Here is a 20568-nt window from a genome sequence, read left to right on the forward strand (position 1 = left end):
CAAGATTTGCAAACCTTTTACCTGGTTCCATTAAGTAGAAAAGCCTGAGCTTATTACTGTAGTCTTCTAAATAAAAGCTGAAAACAAGATCATTTTTAATTGCAAGGAGCACAAAACCAAGCTCAGTGCAGTCATCTCCTTAAATTCACACCTTGAAATTCAGCCCTTATTCAAACATAAACCTAATTATTTTCAGGGGATAAGCACTTGCACATTGCTGAGAGAATAATAAAAAAAATACTGTTATAAATGGTTAAAAAAAGAGGTTTAATGAAGAAAACACAGGGGGATTTTTCTCTCTCAGCTGATGAGCAGCACGCATCACTACCATAGCAAATATTCATGGTAGTGCTGGAGCTGGAAACCTCTGGGTTGTGCTCTAACTCCCTGAGCCTCTGCAGAAGCAAGGATTGCTCTTATCTTCTCTCACAGGATCACTGTGGTGGGGCTGCTCCAGCTTGAACCTCTGCTCCACCAGCCTGATGTTTATGGAAATGACTTACCTGCCTCATTGCTCGAATTAGGAATTTGGAGGGAAAACACAGCGTGGTGGCTGCCAGGCTGCTCATCCTCTTCCTTTGCTGCTGCTGCCTTGGGAGGTTCTCTGGGAATATCCACAAACGCTGGAAGTCCCGAGGCAAAGACACTTTGCAAAGGGTATTTACGACCCAAATGTCCTTCCTTTGTTTTCTTCTCCTTAATTACCTTATTTCCCGTGAAGTCTGCGCTCAGGTGGGATCTGAGTGGAGCCCGGTGCGCTCCCGGGAGCTTCCTTGGAGCTCTCTCCTCCATGGGCTCTCCATTAGCTATGCCATCTACTCCATCTGCTGTTAATCCGGACAAACTGCACTTCAGGCTCAAGGACAACGTGGATCTATACATTTTTTGGCATTTAACTGGAGGTTGATCAATGCACACACTGAGTGACTTGTCCAAATAATAGATGGTGCTTGGACACGGCTCAGACACCTGGAGCTGGACACAGGAGATGAATGAAGCTGGAATTTTCTCCCTCCTATCACTGCTTTGGAGAGCCACGCCATCCTCCTTGATTCCAGGGTCAAAAAGCTGCTTTTGGGGTTCTTCACCTAAGTTTGAGCAAGACTTGGAAACCTTTAAAGGAGGTTGGTTGGCACGGGCTGGGGGAGGCCAGTGCTCGAGGAGAGCAGGGACCTTGCTGGACGTGGGGGACACGGTGCTGGGATCCTGGCCAGCCCCAGGGCCACGTGCCAGGTCTCCAGAGCCCACAGGAACACGCCTGGCTGTGACAGAGATGGAGGCAAAGCCTCTCTGCTGCCTTGGACACCGCTTTGGACTGGGAGAGTCCGATGGTGACATGGAGTCTTCTGAGGATGCCTGAATCTCTAACCTGCTGGGAAGCACCAAAAATGTTCTGCTAACGATGGCTGAGCCCTGGTTAGTCAAGGATGGCTTCCTGTGACAAGCTCTGGGCTGGGGGATCAGGGCCTGCATAGGCAGAGAGAGCTGGTTTCCTCTGGACTTATCCTCATCAATCTGTGTAATGATTATGGGTGAAATCAATGTTGTGTTTTGGGAAGGCAGAGATTCCTGCAAATGAAAAGATTCCCAGTTATCACCGTACTCCAATATCCTGTGTGCAACTGTTTCTCATCCACCATCTATCACAGCAGACAGTTTTGTTCACAATCTCTTGTTACCTTTCTATTCATAATAACTTTTTTGTCATTTAAAAAATGTACACTCTTGAAATCAGCTCTGAATTGTCTGGGAGGCTTCAATGAAAACTTTATCACTCTGCTGAAGGGAAAAATATGAAAATATAAAATGTGTATTCCATAGTATTATTTTGAGTATTTAAATCATGACCATGGATGGTATTGGTGGGTGTTTAAAAGTGAAGACCATTGCCAGTTTCAGACTATAATCTCCTCTTTCATGATCATCTGCTGGAATTTAGAATGCGTTTAAGTATACTATGGATCACTGGCCTGTGACATCACATGCTTCAGAAGACATGGGCACCAGGGGCATGACAGCTTTATAATCAGTTATAGGCATGAAAAACTCCCAAAAAAGTGATACAGTTACCCACAAGGGCTCTGGGTACTATTTTAGTTAATTCTCTCTTTCTTATGATTCCTCGGTGACACCTGCCAACCATGGACAAGATTGATTGACAGTGGCCCAGAGACTAAGAGTGGCCCAGATTAATTTTTCTATCCATGACAGGAAACATCCATCTTGATAGACCACACCTTACTTCCCTCGAGGTGACAAAGGAGGTGCTTTTATGTTCCAGCTCTCTGACAGAGTAAACCTGAGTTTAAAGCCTCCTGCTATTATTATCTATCCTGCTGGGCACATAAATCCTATGCAATAAAGCATCTGGTCTAATCTCATTGCTGCTGTAAACTGGTTCATTAGATTGCTCCTGCCCTGTGTTCCCAGATTTCTTGATCCTAACAGAAAAAAAAAACCCCAAAAACCAAAGACAACACTGAATTGGCAAGCAGAATCTGAGGATTAGCTTCCTAAAGAAAGCCCATCCTGTGTTTAGGTACCATCAATTCATGCTTGTTATGAATTCACCCCAGTCCTAGCTGAGTGTCTCTATCACCTGATAATCAATGCCAGGACTCAACAAGGGCTTCACAAAACACGATATTGTTCTTCCTCTAGGAGACTGTGAGGGTGGCAGCACTATAACCTCCCTGGTGCCATGGTCACCCTTCTCAGGAAGGGAGAAACGATGCATCAGGTTTCAGCTTTTCTGTTTTTCACATTCTGTGCTGCTTTAGTGAGTCTGGGCTTCACACCAGGGGATGCTGAGCTCTCTGCACAGAGCAGGGAGACAAAACAATTCCTGCTCCAGCTGGGCACCAAGGACAAATGATCCAAACCTCAGCCCAGGAGCACAAACAGCGTGGGCTGGAGAGAGAAAAACCAGCAGGGTGGGACTGATGGGCTGGAGCTGGAATGGGACAATGAACTCCAAGGTGCCAATGGAGCAGAACTGATCCCAGGGAGAGCCCCGGGAGCGCTCGTGCATTTTGGGACCATTTTGGGTCATTTGGGTGCAGCCCTGGCTGGGCTCTGGTGCTGCCCAAGGTGGATCCATGAGGAGATCCTTGAGTAAATCCCTGCTTTATTCTGTGACTCTGCCCAGCCTCTGCTCTAGGGCAGCCTGCACAAAGTATCAGGGTGACACTGCACTGGAGCCCAAGGGGAGATGATCTTTAAGGACCCTTCCAACCCAAATCATTCCATGATCTGATGCTCCTATAAAACCATCACTGTGGTCTTCCTCCATGGAGGAAAACATCACCAGAAACATTTGCTTTGTATCTTTTAGGAAGGAGCCTCTTGGGAACCCAAACAGGCAGAGGTAGATCAAGAGTTTATTAATGAGGTGAAATGCCAGATAAATTTTATCAACTCTTTAAACCAGCTGCTTGTGGTTTGGACAATTCAATAATTTCACAGCCTCAGGGAAAGCATTTTCTTCCTCCTCTGTTTCTTTCATGGTTTGTAACAACATTCGCCTCATATTTTCTTCACTTCATTTACTTCTACCTACAGGTTTAAGACCTTTGCATGCCTTCCAAAATTCTCAAGTTCCTCCAGATTTCTACAGGGCACCAAAGAAGAATGTTCCTTGAGAGACTTTATTTTGGATGCATCTCTCATGCTCCAGTAGTTAATTTGACATTTATTTCTTTTGTTGAGGGCTGCACAGATGGAGACATCCTGCAAGAGTCCAAAGGCATGTCAGAAATGCTCCTGATTAGCTACAAACTTCTGTGCCAATATTTTAAATAATTTACTTTTCCTTTTTTCTGTTGAAAATATGTATTATTTTCTCCTCCCCCAATGCCAGCTGATCCTGTGCTTGTTGGGAGCTTTCAAGCTTCATTGCATCTTGTGAAAAAAACCCACACATACACAAAGTAATTGTGGTGAGCTGAAAACCTCAGGCTTTATCCTGAGGACATATCAGGCAAAGTGTATTGATATTTGGGATATTGCTTGATTTAGCTTTGTGGAGGGTTTTTTACAACTTCTTTTCCCCAGCAAAACATGCCATTTTTCCCCCTCACCAAGAGCACGCAGAATCACAACACTTAACCATCGTTATATTTGGCTTTTCTGCTGCTTAAGCTAAGCTTAGCTAAACAAAACCAAGTCCAAACACACTGCTCAGCAATCAGTGCTTGTTTTTTAAACCCTCCTGAATTCTGCTGACTGCTCCCCAGACAGAACTTATTTATTTTACCTTGGTAGGGCTGGATTTTCCCCACACACCATTCTCCAGCTGAAGGTCTGTGCATGTCCTCTGACCATCAGGGCCCCAGTGCTTTTGTGTCACCCCTGGGGAAAAACACAGAGAAAAGAACATTACTGTCAGTGTTCTGGAGGAGATGGGTTAAAAAATGTGCTTTTAAATGCAGCGCAGAAGGAGGGAAGGAGTCAAGGAAATGATCTGATTGCCCTGGGATCTGTTTCTCCCCCTCCACAGAAGAGGCTCTTTGAAACACCTTGGGATCCTACTGCAAGGACTTGGACAGCCCCACACTGTGTCCAGGGCTGATCCAAAGCTTCACTGTCTCTGCTTTTGGTTTCCATGGCTTTGGGCATGACCGTGGAGGGACTGGGGAAGCCAGGAAATGTGGATTTCAGCAAACACCCCTTTTGTGCTCTCTGCAGAACGGGGAGCACACACAGCCCAGCAAGGAGCTGGGTTTCACTGGCACTGAGGCACCTTCACATTTAAAGAGCTGCAGTGGTTCCAAACAACGACCATAAATTCTATCACATCACAACATTCCCAGTTCAGTGATAACTGTTCCACCAGCATCTCAACCTCTGCTTTTGTCACGGGCTGTTTTCTGTGAGCACTGTTCTCCCTCTGCAGCTTTTTACATGGAGCTAATTTCCATTTAACACAGTCTGGGCTATTGCACTGATACATTACGTCTGCTGTCAACTGCTTTGCCAGAAATTACGTTACTTTCTAGTTTGTATTAAGCATCCAGAATTAATTTTCAGAAATTCTCCATTTGGACTGAAATCTCTTGACGTTCCTGGCTGTTGTTTTACAGCAACATGTCACACCACTGGTAAGACCTTTTGTATTATTTTTCTTCCACCCAGGCAGGCTGCCACAGGAGAAAATTTTTTGCTAAGCAGAAATTCAGTTTATGTGTTACATTATATTAACAAAGGAATATAAATCAGCTCCACTTTAGGAATTGTTTATTAAACTATACCCACCACAACAGAATTCATCTCCTTAGGCGAAGGGCAAGAGGAGGAAGATATCAGATCTATCCCTCAAGAAATCTTTAGTCCCACCACAATGTTTAGAGGGGTTTTGATGAGATTTTTGTTTAATAAGATACACTAAAATACAATTTAACACTTCCCTAGCATAACTCCAAGATGCCAATGCCACCATGCATGTCCATGGCTGGCATGAAGGGAGAAGTTTGTTTTTGTCATTGAGCAGCAGAGTCCAGAGCCACAGAGCAAACAGCTGGACTCATTAGCCACAGTGTGGGAAAAACCAGAATCCAGCAAACAGCCAGAGCAGAGGGCCCTCTCCATGGTTTTTGGCAAAGGAATAATGCTGGGCTGCAATCCGTGCCAAGGCAGGAACCTGGTCTAGCACTGGAAACTGCTGGCACCAAACACGGGTGAGATGCCCTTGGAGCCAGCTCCTCACCCTGTCGTGGTGCACGGTGAGGAGGACAGGATCCAAGGACAAAACCCTCCTCTGCTGCTGGGGAAGCCTCATGGAAAGGTTATTTTCAGTGTATCAGTGCTGGGGTGAGACACACGTGGGCACCTTCATGGTGAAGAGCAGCCATGTGTGCTCTTACTTATTTTTTAAAACAATTAAATAGGGAATAACCTGAAGAGTGGGGTAAAGAAGAAATTCGTGGATTGAGACATTAATAGAAATTTGATTAAAAAACCCTATGTAATTAAAGTAACAACTTCCTCTAAGTTATCAATATTTTCCAGAAATGCTTTGCAGCAAAAACCCTGCAGTTGTCTCAGATCAAAGAGGAAACTACAATAGGAGATCATCAACTTCTGAATGTCAGCTGGTGCACAAAGAAATCCAGAGGCAGTCCAGGGATAAATCAGATCCCACAGGCTCATTCTTCCATGAATTTCATTCAAATGCATTTCCAGCACCAGAGAAATATTGATGACTACAGAGTCAAAGAAGAGCAAGTTGTCAAAGTCCACACAGCAGATTGCACAGAACAGGTAAATTATTCTTATCCAAGTAACCTCCCATGATAAGCAATATTCTATGGGTAGAACCTTCCAATATCCCACAGATCCCTTGGAATAGATTGGTAAATTTATGTCTGTTTAACTTTAAAAATAGCTGTTTCTGGAGCAGGAGAGGCAAGAAGGAGAGAAGAAGAGGCAAGAGGTGAGAAGAAGAGGAAATATTTATTTCCTTTGCTAAATTATCCACAGTAGAGTTTCGCATTGCCCTTTGTATCCTATCCCATGCAAGGACATTCTCACATTGCTATAGGAATCCTACAGCTGCAAAACACTCAAACTTCTGGCAAGTCATTGAATGTATTTGCTGAGAAAGATTAAATGGCATTGGTGGCAAAAGCACTGGCATTTATCATGGTATTATTAAATCTGTTGTTGGAAGCTTTATGTTTGTTAATTCATGTTAAGAGAACAAGCAAAAAAAAAAAAAACCCAAACCTTTAAAAAGAGCTGGAATCTGTGTTTGCACTGAAGGCACTACAGGGAGCACAAGGCTTTAGCTGAGACGTGTCACACACCGGGCGTTCAGATTCTCACTGCTGACAAAACACATTGCCCTGGAACCCTTGTTACACAACAAAATGCAAAGTTCACTTTTTCCCTGGTGTGAAAGCATGAAAGAAATGGCATTTCAAGTACTTTCTGTCTCTGTGGGGAGCAGGAGAAACTTATTTCTCTCCAAGCTGAAATCCCAAGGATTGGTTTAACCTCCCCAGACCTTCCCTTCCCACCACAATCAATTAAAAATGGGAGGTGCCATGAGGAACAGAGGAGCAGCTGCTGGCACCTGAGCTCTGTCCTGTGACATCTTCACTCTTCTTCATTTTCTCCCCTCACAGATCCTGTTTGTTGAACCAAATGCTTCCTTGGCAAGGGAGCTGGGGGTGTTCAGCCTGGAGAAAAGGAGACTCAGGGAGCTCTGTACAGCTCCTGGAAGGTGGCTGTGCTCAGCTGGGGCTGGGCTCTGTCTCCAGGAACTGACAGAACCAGAGCACACAGCCTCAAGCTGCACCCAGGGAAATACAGGTTGGATATCAGGAAAAAGTATTTTACAGAAAGGGTGATAAAGTTCTGGAACGGCTGCCCAGGGAGGTGGTGGAGTCACCATCCCTGGGTGTGTTTAACAAAGCCTGGATGTGGCACTGGGTGCCAGGGTGGAGTTGAGGAGTTGGGGCTGAGTTGGACTGGATGATCTTGAGGGTCTCTTCCAACCCAGTGATTTTGGAATTCTGTGAATTCCGTGAATTCTGTGAATTCTGTGAGGCATCTGGACATCCGGCTGCAGCCCAGGGTTTTCCTAATTACGGAGTGCAGCTGGAACCGATTCCCCAGTCTCGAGTGCCTGGATCCTGCCTCGGGCCAACTGGCAGCTGCCTCAGAGAATGGTTCAGAAAAGATGTGCTTGTAAATCAGCTGCTGAAGCCCAGCTCGATGGCAGAGGTGAGGGTGCTGCTGAGGAATCACTGCCCGGGAATGTTTGGCAGGCCCAGGACAGCCCCACACGGAGCCAGCTCAGGTTTTTTGCAAAACTTGGGACTCACATAAAAAACATGGAAAAACGCTGCTTTCCCAGTGGTTCAGGTCTTTGCCAGGCTGGAGGACACTGGTTGGTGACAAACCAGGAGTGACAAGGACATTGAGAGGCTGGAGTGTGTCCAGGGAAGGGAATGGAGCTGGGAAGGGGCTGCGGAATTCCTGAGGGAGCTGGGAATGGAGCTGGGAACTCCTGAGGGATTTGGGAAGGGGCTGGGAACTCCTGAGGGAGCTGAGGGGGCTCAGCCTGGAGCAAAGGGGGATCAGGGGGACCTTGTGGCTCTCACAGCTCCTGCCAGGAGGGGACAGCCGGGGGGTCGGGCTCTGCTCCAGGAACAGGGACAGGAGCAGAGGGAACGGCCCCAGGCTGGGCAGGGCAGGCTCAGGGTGGATATTGGGACAAATTCCTTCACCAAAAGGGTTTTCAAGAATTGAAACAGGCTGCCTGGGGAACACTTCCACCACCCTGGAAGCATTCAGAAATCTTGTGGATGTGGCGCTTAGGGACGTGGGTCAGGGGTGACCTCGGCAGTGCAGGGGGAATGCTTGGACTCAATGTTAAGAGAGTTTTTCCAAGTTCAAGCATTCTATGATTGACACCCAGAGTGACACCAGGCAGAGCTGGAATGACTTTAGATCACTGGCCTTGGCCTCATCCCCAGCTTTTGTCAGGAAAGTTGCCTATTTTAGTCACTTACTGCTCACATGCTGACAGATCTCAAATGTGTGTCAGCACTTCTGGTCTCCCTTGTTCTGCTCCAAGCCCTGCTGCTCTGCACTGACCACATCCCCTGTCCCCTCTGAGCCACCAGCATCACCTCACAGTGAACTCTGGAGCCTGCAGGAACCTCCAGTGCTTCCCTGAAAACTCCATCCAACAGCACTGCAGAACACACACACTGCTATGAAAAGAGCAAACCTTCACTTTACAAAAAAATTAAGTTTTTTGTTGATCTTAGCTCAATATCCATGAGACTGGTGAGGGGAATTGGGCTCCCACCCATATCCATGGCAGCAGGATCCCTACAGGACTAAAGAATTCCCAAAAATTCCTCAAATTCCCCACTTAGCACCTGGGAGCTAAAGGACAGGGATGGCTTAGCTGCAGGGTTGGGTATCAGAGCGATCACTCTGCTAACACAGTGTCTCACTTAAACATTATTTTTTAAGGCCTTTTCTTCCTTCTGTGTATTATTCTTACTGGAGGAAGTAATTTATACTCTATTTAAAACATTAGAACTGTTTCAATTTCCTCGTGGCTTTTTAAAATTGAAATACCTGCGGAAGCCTGGAGGAAACAGAAGTGTCATCATTAAAGATTCATCATGCTCCCTGCTCAGTAAGGGCTGGGAGAGATCATGGTTTGCTCCTTCACATCTGAGGTGAGTCATCCAAAAAATCCACCTGGACGTTAGGGATACATCGGAGATGAAAGCCAAGCTGGAACGAGCACCGGAACCAAACCTGTGTCTTCTGCTCTTCTTCATGTGTCATAAAGAAGGATATCAAAAAACTGGTGTCACCTGAAATAAAACTGAGCAGCAAAGCTAAGGTTCACGTTCCCGGTATGAAAGGTAGAGATATGAATGCTGAAAATTTTACATTTTCTCAGAGTTCTTGCTGTGTCAAATTGATTTATAGGAAATTTACCAAAAAATGTTGTGTTTAGTTGCTAGTGGGGAGAGCTCTGTGTCTCCAGCAAGCCTTGGCACAGGCACATGGAATGGTTTGGGTTGGAAGGGACCTTAAGATCATGGGCAGGGACACCTTTCACTATCTCAGGGTGCTCCAAGCCCTGTCCAACCTGCCTTGGACACTTCCAGGGATCCAGATTCTCCTGAGCCTCCAGAAATGATGTGAAATTCAAGGAAGAGGGGAGGGGTTGCACTGATAATCTCTGCAGGATTTCACATTTAGCAGCCTTGCTGTAAGGCCGGGCAGGAATTTTAACCAGGATGCTTAAGGAGAACAGGGAGCCATCCTGAGAGCTCAAACACACCTAAAAACCACCCAGGATGTGCTCCTCAAGAGAGGATGACAGAGGGACAGTCCTTCAGTCCTCTCAGAGCACCTCTGCTGAACTTAAAAAAGTCACCTGCACATCCTGACAACTGGGGTCAAACAGCAACGTGGGCTCGAAGCAGGGGAAGCAGCTCCAGCCCTTTCCTTGAAACCTCTCTTGTCATGAAAAAAGCCAAACCAACACAAACAAGCACTTTGCCACAAAAGAAAGCACTTGAACACACTGGCACAAAATGATGGTGTTTTAAGGCAGCTTGGTGGGGAAGGCTTTCAAATCAGAGCGAGCCTAACAGCCTGAAATCATTTTAGCCTGAACAGGAGTCATTGTGTAAACAAAATAGAAAAGTTTTCTTTGTTGTTGGGGTTTTTTTTAACGTGTCAGGACAGTTTTTCTTCTGTTACAAGTGAGATTTGATAAGTGAATTATCTCTCCCTGCTTGCACACCTTGGAGCTGTGCTGGCTGCCTGCAGAGATGATTACAGGATCCACCATGGAAGGGACAAATGGATTCTGGTCTGCTATCAAAAAGCCACAAGTCATAAATGTCTCATTATGTGTGCCATTAGAAGCAAGGTGCTCATCAGGGGGCTAGAAAGAGCACAAGAATTAGATCTTCAAACCCATGCATAAGTGAAAAAAAAAAGATGTTTTCATTATGCATTGCTATTATTCTTTATCTCCAATTAATAATATAAAGAGAGGGATCACCCTCAACACATCCATCACACAGACAAATTAAGAAAATTCTTAAATTCTTCACTTTATCCCTTCTCCCCTTCTCCTCCAAGTTTTCTTTCTTTTTTTTTTTTTTTTTTTTTTTTTTTTTTTTTTTTTGTTTAATTTTTAGTGATGTGCTGTTGGGCAATCCAATATTATCCATACATCTCACCATGATTTGGGACCTAGATATGTTTCTGTAATTTGGACACATTTTTCTAAAAAGATTTGGCAAAACAGTGAGAGGAGCATAAACAACAAAAAAACCCCAAGTTCTGCTCAGAGAAAAGGAAGTCTCTTTAGGAAACCCTGGGACATTCTGATTCCTGTGTGAGGTGCCCTCTGCTCACACCAAGGGAGGTGACACCTTTGGTTCCTTGCCAAAGTTCCTGCTTGGGGACCATTTTATTTTTTTGGGAAACTGCTGATATTTCTTTAACCAAACCCTTCAGTGGGGTCAGGGACCCCAGGGAGGGGTTTTGCCCTGGAGGTGAGGTCTGGGACTATGTGGGAATAGGAATATTCCATAAAGAGCTGATGGAAGGGTTCCTTCACCCCTCTCAGAATCCCCTTCCCAACCTGGCATGAAAACCACCCCATTTCAGGGACCACATCCATTTCTGGAAGTCCAGGAATGCCTGAGACAGCCAGAAGATTCTTAAGTGACTGTAAACATGACAAATACAGTGCATAATCAAACAAAGGCAGAGCAGTTCTGCAGCCAAAAATCATATTTATGAAGAGTGATTTTAGTTATTATGAGTATTTATGTAAAGGTCACAACATGCATAGAATTTGATGGCACAAATGGATTCTGTAAATAAAAATTCCGCCCGTGTGGCTCAGAACTGGTAGCAATTACAAAATGTACACATTTGCCCAGAGCTGCTTGTGCATAATAAGAGCTGGAGGTTTTTGTGAAGCCTCCCAATTCAATATTTCTTATATTTACCTGCTTTTGAAAGAGAAATTCAGAGAGGACAAGTGCACTGCCTGTTATGCATTTCATGACTCAATTTATGTCCTGCTGCAGGGATTTTTTTTGAGATGCTTTGGCGTAACAATGGTATTTATTGATTTTTTTTTTCCTTTTAATACTCTTAGAACAGCGGTGACTCCAGAAAATGATGTGTGCCGTGGGTACAGATGTTTTTGTGGAGGTATCAAAGGAGTGACTCCAGCCCACATCTCTATCACTCCCATTTTGTTTCCAAAACAAAGAAATGGGATGTTCAGGAGCCAAATTTGACACTGAACGATTTGTACAATAAAACAAAACTTGCTGGAGCTCCAGCCATGCCAGATTGAATACTGACTTTTCATGTTACTTCTGTACAATAGAAGCATTCATTTTTTTTTTGTGTAATACTTGGGATAATTCTTTCTTTCTGGGAAGTCTCTCACATTAACTGCTGTGATTACAGGCATCACAAACTGCTTGATAATAGGGGATGCAGGAGGCTAAAACCAAGATAAAAAAAAAACAGTTTTCACAGGAAAAAAACACAATAGGCAAGATTTAAATAACTATGAGGCCTCAAAAGTTCAGTTTCTAAGTCACTGGTGTGATCACAAATAGTTTTGTTTTGCATAACTTAAGAATATTTTGCGTCTCCCTCTAACTTATTTCGGTTGCCACAGACTTGCCCCTATTTGAAATCTAACAGATGAATTTTGCAGTTACTCCACCACATAAAGCTTTCCAGTTAGTGAATTATTATTTGCCTTTGGAAGGTAAAGAAGAAAACCAAATCTCTTTTCATAATATACTTTTACTATGCACCCATACTTTGTTTCATCTTGAAATTTCCCCTTTTGAATTCCATTGCAACAGGTGGAGAAACCCAGATAGAGATTAAATAATAGAGATTAAACCAAAAAAATGTTGTCATATGACCATAAAAAACAGGGCACGGGGGCTGCAGGTTTTATCACCAGATTCAGCAGAAGACAATTGGCCACTGCCTTTTTTGTGCTTTTTTAATCAATGGTGTAGAAAAGTCTGGAATCGAGGATGAAATGTTAAAGCCCTCAAACCCACAACTCCTGGCAGCTTTTTGGGGTGAAATGTGGAGTTGTCTCCAGCTTTCTGGTGGCTGTGGATGTCACCTGGATGGAAGGAGCAGGGCTGAGGCAGCCCTGGATGCTTCTCCAAGAAGGAAGCAGCTGCTGCCTAGCAACCACCCAAACCTGGTGGCTGTTTGTGTATTCCAGTTCTTGTGCAAAACTAAAGCTCAGATCTCAAATTATTGCATTCAACAATAATTGCATTCAACATCAGAGCTGCAACAGCTGGATAAGAAAGTGCATTTTTCTTTAATTCCTAATTCTTCAAGGTTATGCTTGTAAAATACATACACCCCCCCCTCCCCCAACAAATTTAATGCCAGGCCAACCAGAAAATATTTCAATATGTGAATAATTATGTTTTGTAATAGTTATCCTTTAAGAGCTACTTCCATGAATAAATACCTTTACATTCTCTTACTAAGGGTGATATAGGAACAAACTTAAAGGGCTGCGTTCTTTTGGGCATGACACAAATTTCCCTGCAAAAAAAAAAGGTTGTCCCTGTGGTTTAGAAGTCCTGGGGTTTTTTCCTAATTATTATTTTCTACATATGAAACAAGTAAGGAAAAAAGAAAAAAAAAAAAACCCAAACAACAAGAAAACCCCAAAACTTTTGCACTATGCCCTCTACTTGGATTACATCTTAGTCTGATTTTCTAAAGGAATTTGATTTATGCCCTGTCCTTCTTTATGCCCTACCTGGGCCTTTTGAAGTTGTGGTCTCTTCCAAGCAATTTCACAGAAGGGTTGATAGCTGATGTCCCAAGCAGCTGACCACGAAAATCAGTGGATTGGTGGGAATCAGAGGCTGCCACAGACAGAAGCTGACCAGGTCACCCCTGCTGGATCTATGGATGCATTTCCCAGTTAGGCAGGACACATCCCTTGTCATGGGAGCAGGGAGGGGGCACAGGGGGCAGGTGGAAGAGGGGAAGGGAAAGGAGACATGAGGAGGAGTGAGGAACAATATTTGGGTCTGAGATCATGGGCTCTGACAGTTCTCATGGAATGGCCTCTTTCTTGTCAGCCTGGATTTTCCATTTCACATTCTTCTTTTCGTTCTCTTAAAAAAGATGGAAATCTCCTGGTAAGATTATGGAAACTGAGGGGCTTGGAGAAAAATCAAGTAATGCCACAGCTGCTTGATCCTGGTAGTGGGGTGCTTTAGACATAACCATGTGCAACATCTGTCCTGTTTGAAGTCCCAGAGCAAAGAGCTGCTGGAGCAGTCACCCTCCTAAATGTGACAGGCTCAGCATCAGATTCCCAGATTTTACTGCAGAGAATGCTCAGAATCATGCCATGTGAAGTGATAACTGAGCAGCTCAGAACAACCAAATGCTGAAACAATTCTCTCTGCAAGGCAAATGAGGTGGCTGGGGACGGTTGCCACCAGCACCACTTTGTTTGTCCTGCAGTTGTCCCTTTCCACAACAATCTCTGATCCAGAGCCAACCAACAAACCATTAAATAACTCAGCTGCACTCTTCCCCCAGCCAAACCCTGGCCCTGACACATCCAGCCTTTCCACTGGGTGCTTTGGGATGGCAATTGATCCCAAAATTGAACCCTCCTGCTGTTGGGACACAACTCCAAGGTTAGGTCAAGACTAGTAGAGAAAGAAGCAGGGAAAGGAGCTGAAATAAAACCAGTTCCAGCACACAGACTTTGCTCAATGTGCTTTCAGACACCTCTTTGGTCACTGTTGGTATTCCCTGTTCCATCAAATCCTGGGAAGGACCTGCAGGACACGGCTGAGCCTTTCCAGGCTCAGCAGGGAGCACCCTGATCTCGCAGCCCTGTGCTGGTGACACCAGGGCTCAGGTGGGACGTGACCAGGTCAGGCTCTGCCCAAAGCCAAGGGCAGCAAAGCTCAGGAGGAAGGTTCAGTTTTCTGGGAAAGCTGCATCTGGAAATGTGGATATGAAATTGTACAGCCAATCCACATGGTGCAGCCCTTGGGCAAACTGAGTGCACCCTTTCTGCACCCATACCTTCTTTTTATCCCGATTTTCTTGGACCAATAGGCTTAGGTAGATAGCAGGTAGATATCTCTATTGAATTAGTTGCAGTTACTTTGGTTCATTGGCAATTTTAGTTTGATTTTTTTTTGTTGTTGTTGTTTGTGTGGTTTTGGTTTGGTTTTTTTTAAGGATGAAATGTAGAACCTGTTTTGTTTGCTTTTTTTCTGGTTTGTAATGGACCATTTTTTTTACATCAACTCCAAAAATGCACCTTGCTTATATCCAAAGGAAAAATAGACAAAAGCCTGGGCTTTGCTAGGACAAGTGTAAATGTGTGCTGGGAATACTCCAGCAGCTGCCCCACCCTGAAGAAGAAAACAGGCCAGTTTTATTTCAAACCCTGCACCATGGAGCTCAGTGATCCTGAATTTTCTCTCCCCAGACCCATTCATGCAATCTGAATGATGGGAATGCTAACCACATGTGGACACATTGAATCTAGAGAGCACTGCATTATTCAAGGGAGGCAAAAAGGCCAAAATTTACAACAGGAGTCTTTACTGTAAATTAAACCCAACCAACAGCAGCCAACAGGACAGACAAACTGCAGGGATAGCTGCAAGGGCATTGGGTTAAATCTTTGTCATCTTTAAACACATTAAAACCCACTTTTTGATTGTTTTCCCCTTTTAAAGAGAAAAAAAATTTAATATGCACTCAGAAGTATGTGCATTTTTGGTGCTTAGTGGGATAAAGGTCATCTATGATGTAAAAAAAAAAATCCCAGTAATTCCAGCAAATCATTCATTATTTTATATAAAAAGGCAAAAATGTTTCTTACAACCTAAACTGAAAGCATGATTTTGGAGGATGTGTCTGGTCTATGTCATATTGATTTAAAACCAACTTATTACTCTAAATGTGGTTAGACTTAGTTAGAAGAATGCTGGGATTAACACCTTGGCCAGAAATTTAATGCTGATAGATGTATAAATGTAGATTTATAGACTTCATTCAACAGTTAAGGAAAATTTATTAAGTCAAAATTAGGTGGATTTCTCTAATTTATAACAGTATTTTTATATTTCAATAAAATACTGAAATGAGCACAAGATGTTTCTATACCTTGGGTGTACATTGCTGTTTCTGCCTGTGTATTGTGATAATATTAGGATTTCCCCAGGATTTCCAAGGTTGAGAATGTGGGGTTTTCATTGGGTTTTCGGGGATTTTTGGTGTTTTGGGGTTTTTTTCCACTTAGTTCCCTGTCACCTTTTAAAAAGCAGTATCTAAATCAAGGTGTTATTAATTTCCTTGCAAATAAACAACTAAAAGTTCCACCAGCTCCAAACCTTATTCTTCCCAACCCTCTCCTTTCCTAACAAAGCTTCCATGTCATTGTTGTCCATTGGCAGAGCTGGACAAATCTGATCAATAGAGCTGGAAAGATCTGGTAAATGTTCAGCCCAAATTATTATAACTTCACTCTCAGATTCCTGGAAAAAACTCCTCCTTTTGGGACCCAACTCCAAGGTCAGGTCAAGACTACTACAGAAAGAAGAAGGGAAAGGAGCTTATATGGTGTGAAGTAATGCTGTAATAAAATCCAGTATTTCCCTGAAGGAGGAGTTTGCAATAGCTGCACCTACAGCAGGTTATGATAACAGCCTCTGCTTCGTGGGGAGAAATAAACAGCTTTATGTTCCTGACCTCCAGCACACAGTGCCACGAAATCAGAGTGCAATTGGAGTTATTTGCTGCTTTTCAGATATTCATTTCTCTTCCCTGGTGCTGAAAGGGCTTGGCTGAAGGCAGCTTATACTAGATTAGGCTTCCAACACCTTCATGCATTATGGACTCCAAAGACATCTTTTTCTCTCACTCTCAGAAGGTGAAAGTGTTGAGTCATTTCTTTTAAAGACCTGCTGGAAGTTATTGCTCATTAAATGAGAGAGCTGGTGCTCAAGGCAGGGCTCAGGGATGCTCTGCCAGGCTGGGTTTAGGGATGCTGCTCCAGGCTGGACTCAGGGATTCTGCTCCAGGTTGAGCTCAGGGATGATCTCCCAGGCCAGGCTCAGGGATGCTGCTCCAGGCCAGACTCAGGGATGCTCTCCCAGGCTGGGCTCAGAGATGCTGCTCCAGGCCAGGCTCAGTGATGCTGCTCCATGCCAGGCTCAGGGATGCTCCCTGTTCCACTGCAGCTTCCACATCCCCTCAGGACTCAGCTCTCAGCTTCCCTCTGCTGCTCTGCTCACCCTTCCCTGGTTTAACTGAGCCAGACTCCAGCAGCTTATCCGAGATCCTAATGGGGATTACCAGAGCTCACGGATGCAGCCTGTGCCAGCAATAATTCGGGTTTCAAACGCGAGCGCCTGGCGGGAAGGGATTGTCATTTGTGGAGCCAGTCCCTTTATTGGAGAAACAACCCCCGTGCTACAGGAGAGGATAATTTGGAAGTTCCAGTCCCAGTGGCTCAGAGACATAAAATCCAGCCTCATCAATGTGTAAGATTAGAAGTAATTAGCCCCTATATGGTAAAGTCATCGCTTAGGAACTCGGCGCCGTCTGGGGACTTGGTGTGACGATGCCTCAGGGACAAGTAAGATGGGACCTTTGACTTGAGTGATTTGGAAGGGGCTGAGACCTAATTAAATCTGCAAAGATGCTGTAACTGCATTAAAAGGGATTTTTAAATATGAGCCATATTCCCTTTCACTAAACAAACTAGGTGTATTCCACCCTGGAACAGGGAGAGAATTAATCAAGGGACAGCGAGCCAACAGCTGCTGTGCGGCTGCCAAAGAGAAGATGATACAGGATTATACAGAATTGAAGAGCATTTAATAAGAATTCAGGGATATTTACAAGAATTGAAGAATATTTAACAGGTTTTTTTGAAGGATGAGGTTTTATTCAGCTGTGGTGAAAACCAAGCACATAACCCTCATTGTAAATCCAAGAGAATGTGGGTTTTTTAAAAATCTGTTTCTCCTAATGTTTAACTTATAATAAACATTGATTGCCTTACACAAATAAAAGCTAATTTTCTTGTAAAAAATAATATACAATTTACTTTTTCACTCATTAAAATAACCAACTTGCAGCTTTTCAAAGAGGGATACGCAGAGCTATTATATTTCTGCTACTGAGCTTCACACATCACTTCCCATCTTCCTTTTCCTTAAAAAGGCTGGGCATTTTGTGCTGGTGAAAGGAAAGATTGTAAGTTCTCTTCTCAACAATGATTGCCTCATTTATATGATCTATCTTCTCCTAAGAATAAAAAAAAATCACTGCATGATATTAATATTTTTCTAGCATAACTCAGCCCTCTGCCTTTGTCAGTGCAGAGCTGGATCCTCAAAGCCTGGAAAATTAGTGGAAAAGTATTTAAGGGCATGAACTCAGAGTGGGACAACAGAGAAATCCTGATTGCAAAGAGAAAAGAGCACTGGGATGACACAGGGAAGTTTAGACACTTCATCATTGTGCCTAAAAAGGATTAATTAAAACAGCATCAAACTCATGGGTAGGCAGGTCAATGCTGAGAGAAATCACCATTTAGCCAAAAAAATATTATTATTCAATATTATTTTTCTAAAGTCTTAGAAGCATTATGATTTTTGCATTTATGATGGTGGTAGGGCTATAATTACTACTTTTACAAAAGAACCATTCCTGAATGAATTCAGGGTTATTTATACCTAAATTATCCATTGTTATTATACTGAATTTATTTTACACTGAAATTATCCCTTGCTACTTATATTGAAATTATCCATTGTTTGGACTGCCTATAAACCTATGAACTCAGTAATTTTTATTTGATCCAAACTTGGTGAACAAAACTATAAATACATTATCTCATAGAATACATCTACAGCCTATGGGGCGACTAAAAGCATGTTATTAGCATGATACCAAAAATTATTCACTCAACAAACATCACCCCTCACAAACCAGCCCCCAAAATAAAGTAGTCACCCTGCCACCTCCCTGGGGATGTGGTTCTGAGTTAATCATACAGAGATATTGATCATGGAAGAGTTTGGGCTGGAAGGAACCTAAATCCTCTCCCATTCCATCCCCTGCCATGGTGTCTCAGGTTTAGCTGGGCGTGTGTTCTATTCCCATCTGTCAGAGCTGGGGCAATTCTCTCTGTTCATTGGGCAGATTTTTTCTTTATCTCTTCCACAGCCAGTCCTCCCTCCAGGAGTTCTCTTCTTTTAATGAGCCATTAATTATTAATTATTAATTATCTTCTGTTCATGGCCAGTGACGTCCCTGCATGGCTGAGAAAATTCCATCATCCATGAGGAGATGCTTCACCCAGGGGAGGAGCCAAGAATTCCTACCTGGATACAATCTGACCTGGGAACAGCACAGCAGCCTTTGCCCCCTGCATTCCCAGAGGAGCAGCTTTCTTCCCCCTGCATTCCCAGAGGAGCAGCTTCCTTCCCCCTGCATTCCCAGAGGAGCAGCTTCCTTCCCCCTGCATTCCCAGGGGAGCAGCTTCCTTCCCCCTGCATTCCCAGGGGAGCAGCTTCCTTCCCCCTGCATTCCCAGAGGAGCAGCTTTATCCCCCTGCATTCCCAGAGGAGCAGCTTCCTTCCCCCTGCATTCCCAGAGGAGCAGCTTCCTTCCCCCTGCATTCCCAGGGGAGCCCAGGCCCATCTCCCCCAGCCCTGGAGCTCCAAGGAAAACTCCCCCCTTGTGCAGGATCCTGCTCCAGCAGAAGCACAGCTGGCACTGCAGGAGGGCTGAGCCACCCTGGGATGGGGCTGAGCCACCTCCCTGACCCACAGGGGACAGGGCTGTTCTGACTCTGGCAGTGTTGTGTTTTTTGTATTTTTAATTCTCCTACTAAAGAACTTTGCCTGAGCACCCCTTAATTTCAAAATTATAATAATTCAGAAGCAGGGGGTTTCCATTTTCCATTTCAGGGGAGGTTCCTGCCTTCCTTTGCAGACACCTGGCTGTTCGAACCAAGACACATGGCAGGGACACCTTCCACTGTCCCAGGCTGCTCCACCCCCAATGTCCAACCTGGCTTTGGACACTTCCAGGGATCCAGGGGCAGCCCCAGCTGCTCTGGGCTATGCACTGAGAACCTCAACCACTGCTGGGCTGTGGAAATTAATCCCTCATCATAACCATGGCTAAGTGGATCCGTGCTCTCCTTTAATTACATCAGGTTCATGGAATGGTTTCTCCTTGCCCCATTTGGGCAGATCCAGGTGTCATTCCTGGGGACATCCATCCCTCAATAATGCAGTTCCAGCAGCAGCATGTGGAAACGCTCTGTGAGCTCTTTCTTTACAAGAATATAAATTTAACCAGTGGCTGTGTTTTTAGTAGAGAAGCTTGATGAGCTCCATGGCTCCTCAATCACCATAAGAAAAATCAACAGCAAAGTGCTCTGGTATTTCAAACCTTCAAATGACCTTTCAAGAGGATTTCAGTTTGAAAATACAATATGAGGATACTCTGTGGATTTGGGAATTCATCTTATAGCCAAAGCCTTTGCTAAATGTCTCCTGCTAGAAATGCAGAATAAACAGCAGTGGGGATCAAAGGTAGGGGAATAAAAATGAAGGAAAAGGCGGGTGGTGACCAGCTGGTGACCTGGGTCAAGCCACATGTAATTATTTGTCTTCAATTCTGGGTGTTAGAAACGTCCCTCAGCTCTCAGAAGGAGAGCAATCCCAGTTAGACAAAGTGGGAAACACGAGTGGGACACAGGAAACAAAAGAAAAACCCTCACATGAAAAATAGTCCCACTCTAATGGCACAGGAAAAGGCACTGGAGAGAAGGAAAATGGAGAATTTTGCTGGGAAAACCCTGGGGACTGAGGAGGAGGCTGCAAAGAAAGCCTGGCTCCATCCTTCCCAGAACAAAACAGCAGATAATGCTTTTAAAGTTGAGTGAGTTTTTATGGATTTTTTTGAAATTGGGTTTTTTGGGTTTTTTCTCCC

The 20568-nt window shown here is 44.2% G+C and overlaps 1 protein-coding gene across 1 annotated transcript in view; it reads right to left on the reverse strand.

Moving 5' to 3' along the window:
- Positions 1-20568, reverse strand: part of C7H10orf90 (chromosome 7 C10orf90 homolog) — a 59849-nt gene that overhangs the window by 26296 nt on the left and 12985 nt on the right. Inside the window, exons 2-3 of the mRNA XM_031505288.2 lie at positions 4256-4350; positions 504-1569 (exon numbers count right to left, since the gene is read on the reverse strand). Of these exons, the coding sequence (XP_031361148.2) occupies positions 504-1569; positions 4256-4350 (1161 nt within the window). The remainder of the gene's footprint in view (positions 1-503; positions 1570-4255; positions 4351-20568) is intronic.

Source organism: Lonchura striata, chromosome 7 (genome assembly GCF_046129695.1).
Source record: "Lonchura striata isolate bLonStr1 chromosome 7, bLonStr1.mat, whole genome shotgun sequence".
Taxonomy (NCBI): domain Eukaryota; kingdom Metazoa; phylum Chordata; class Aves; order Passeriformes; family Estrildidae; genus Lonchura; species Lonchura striata.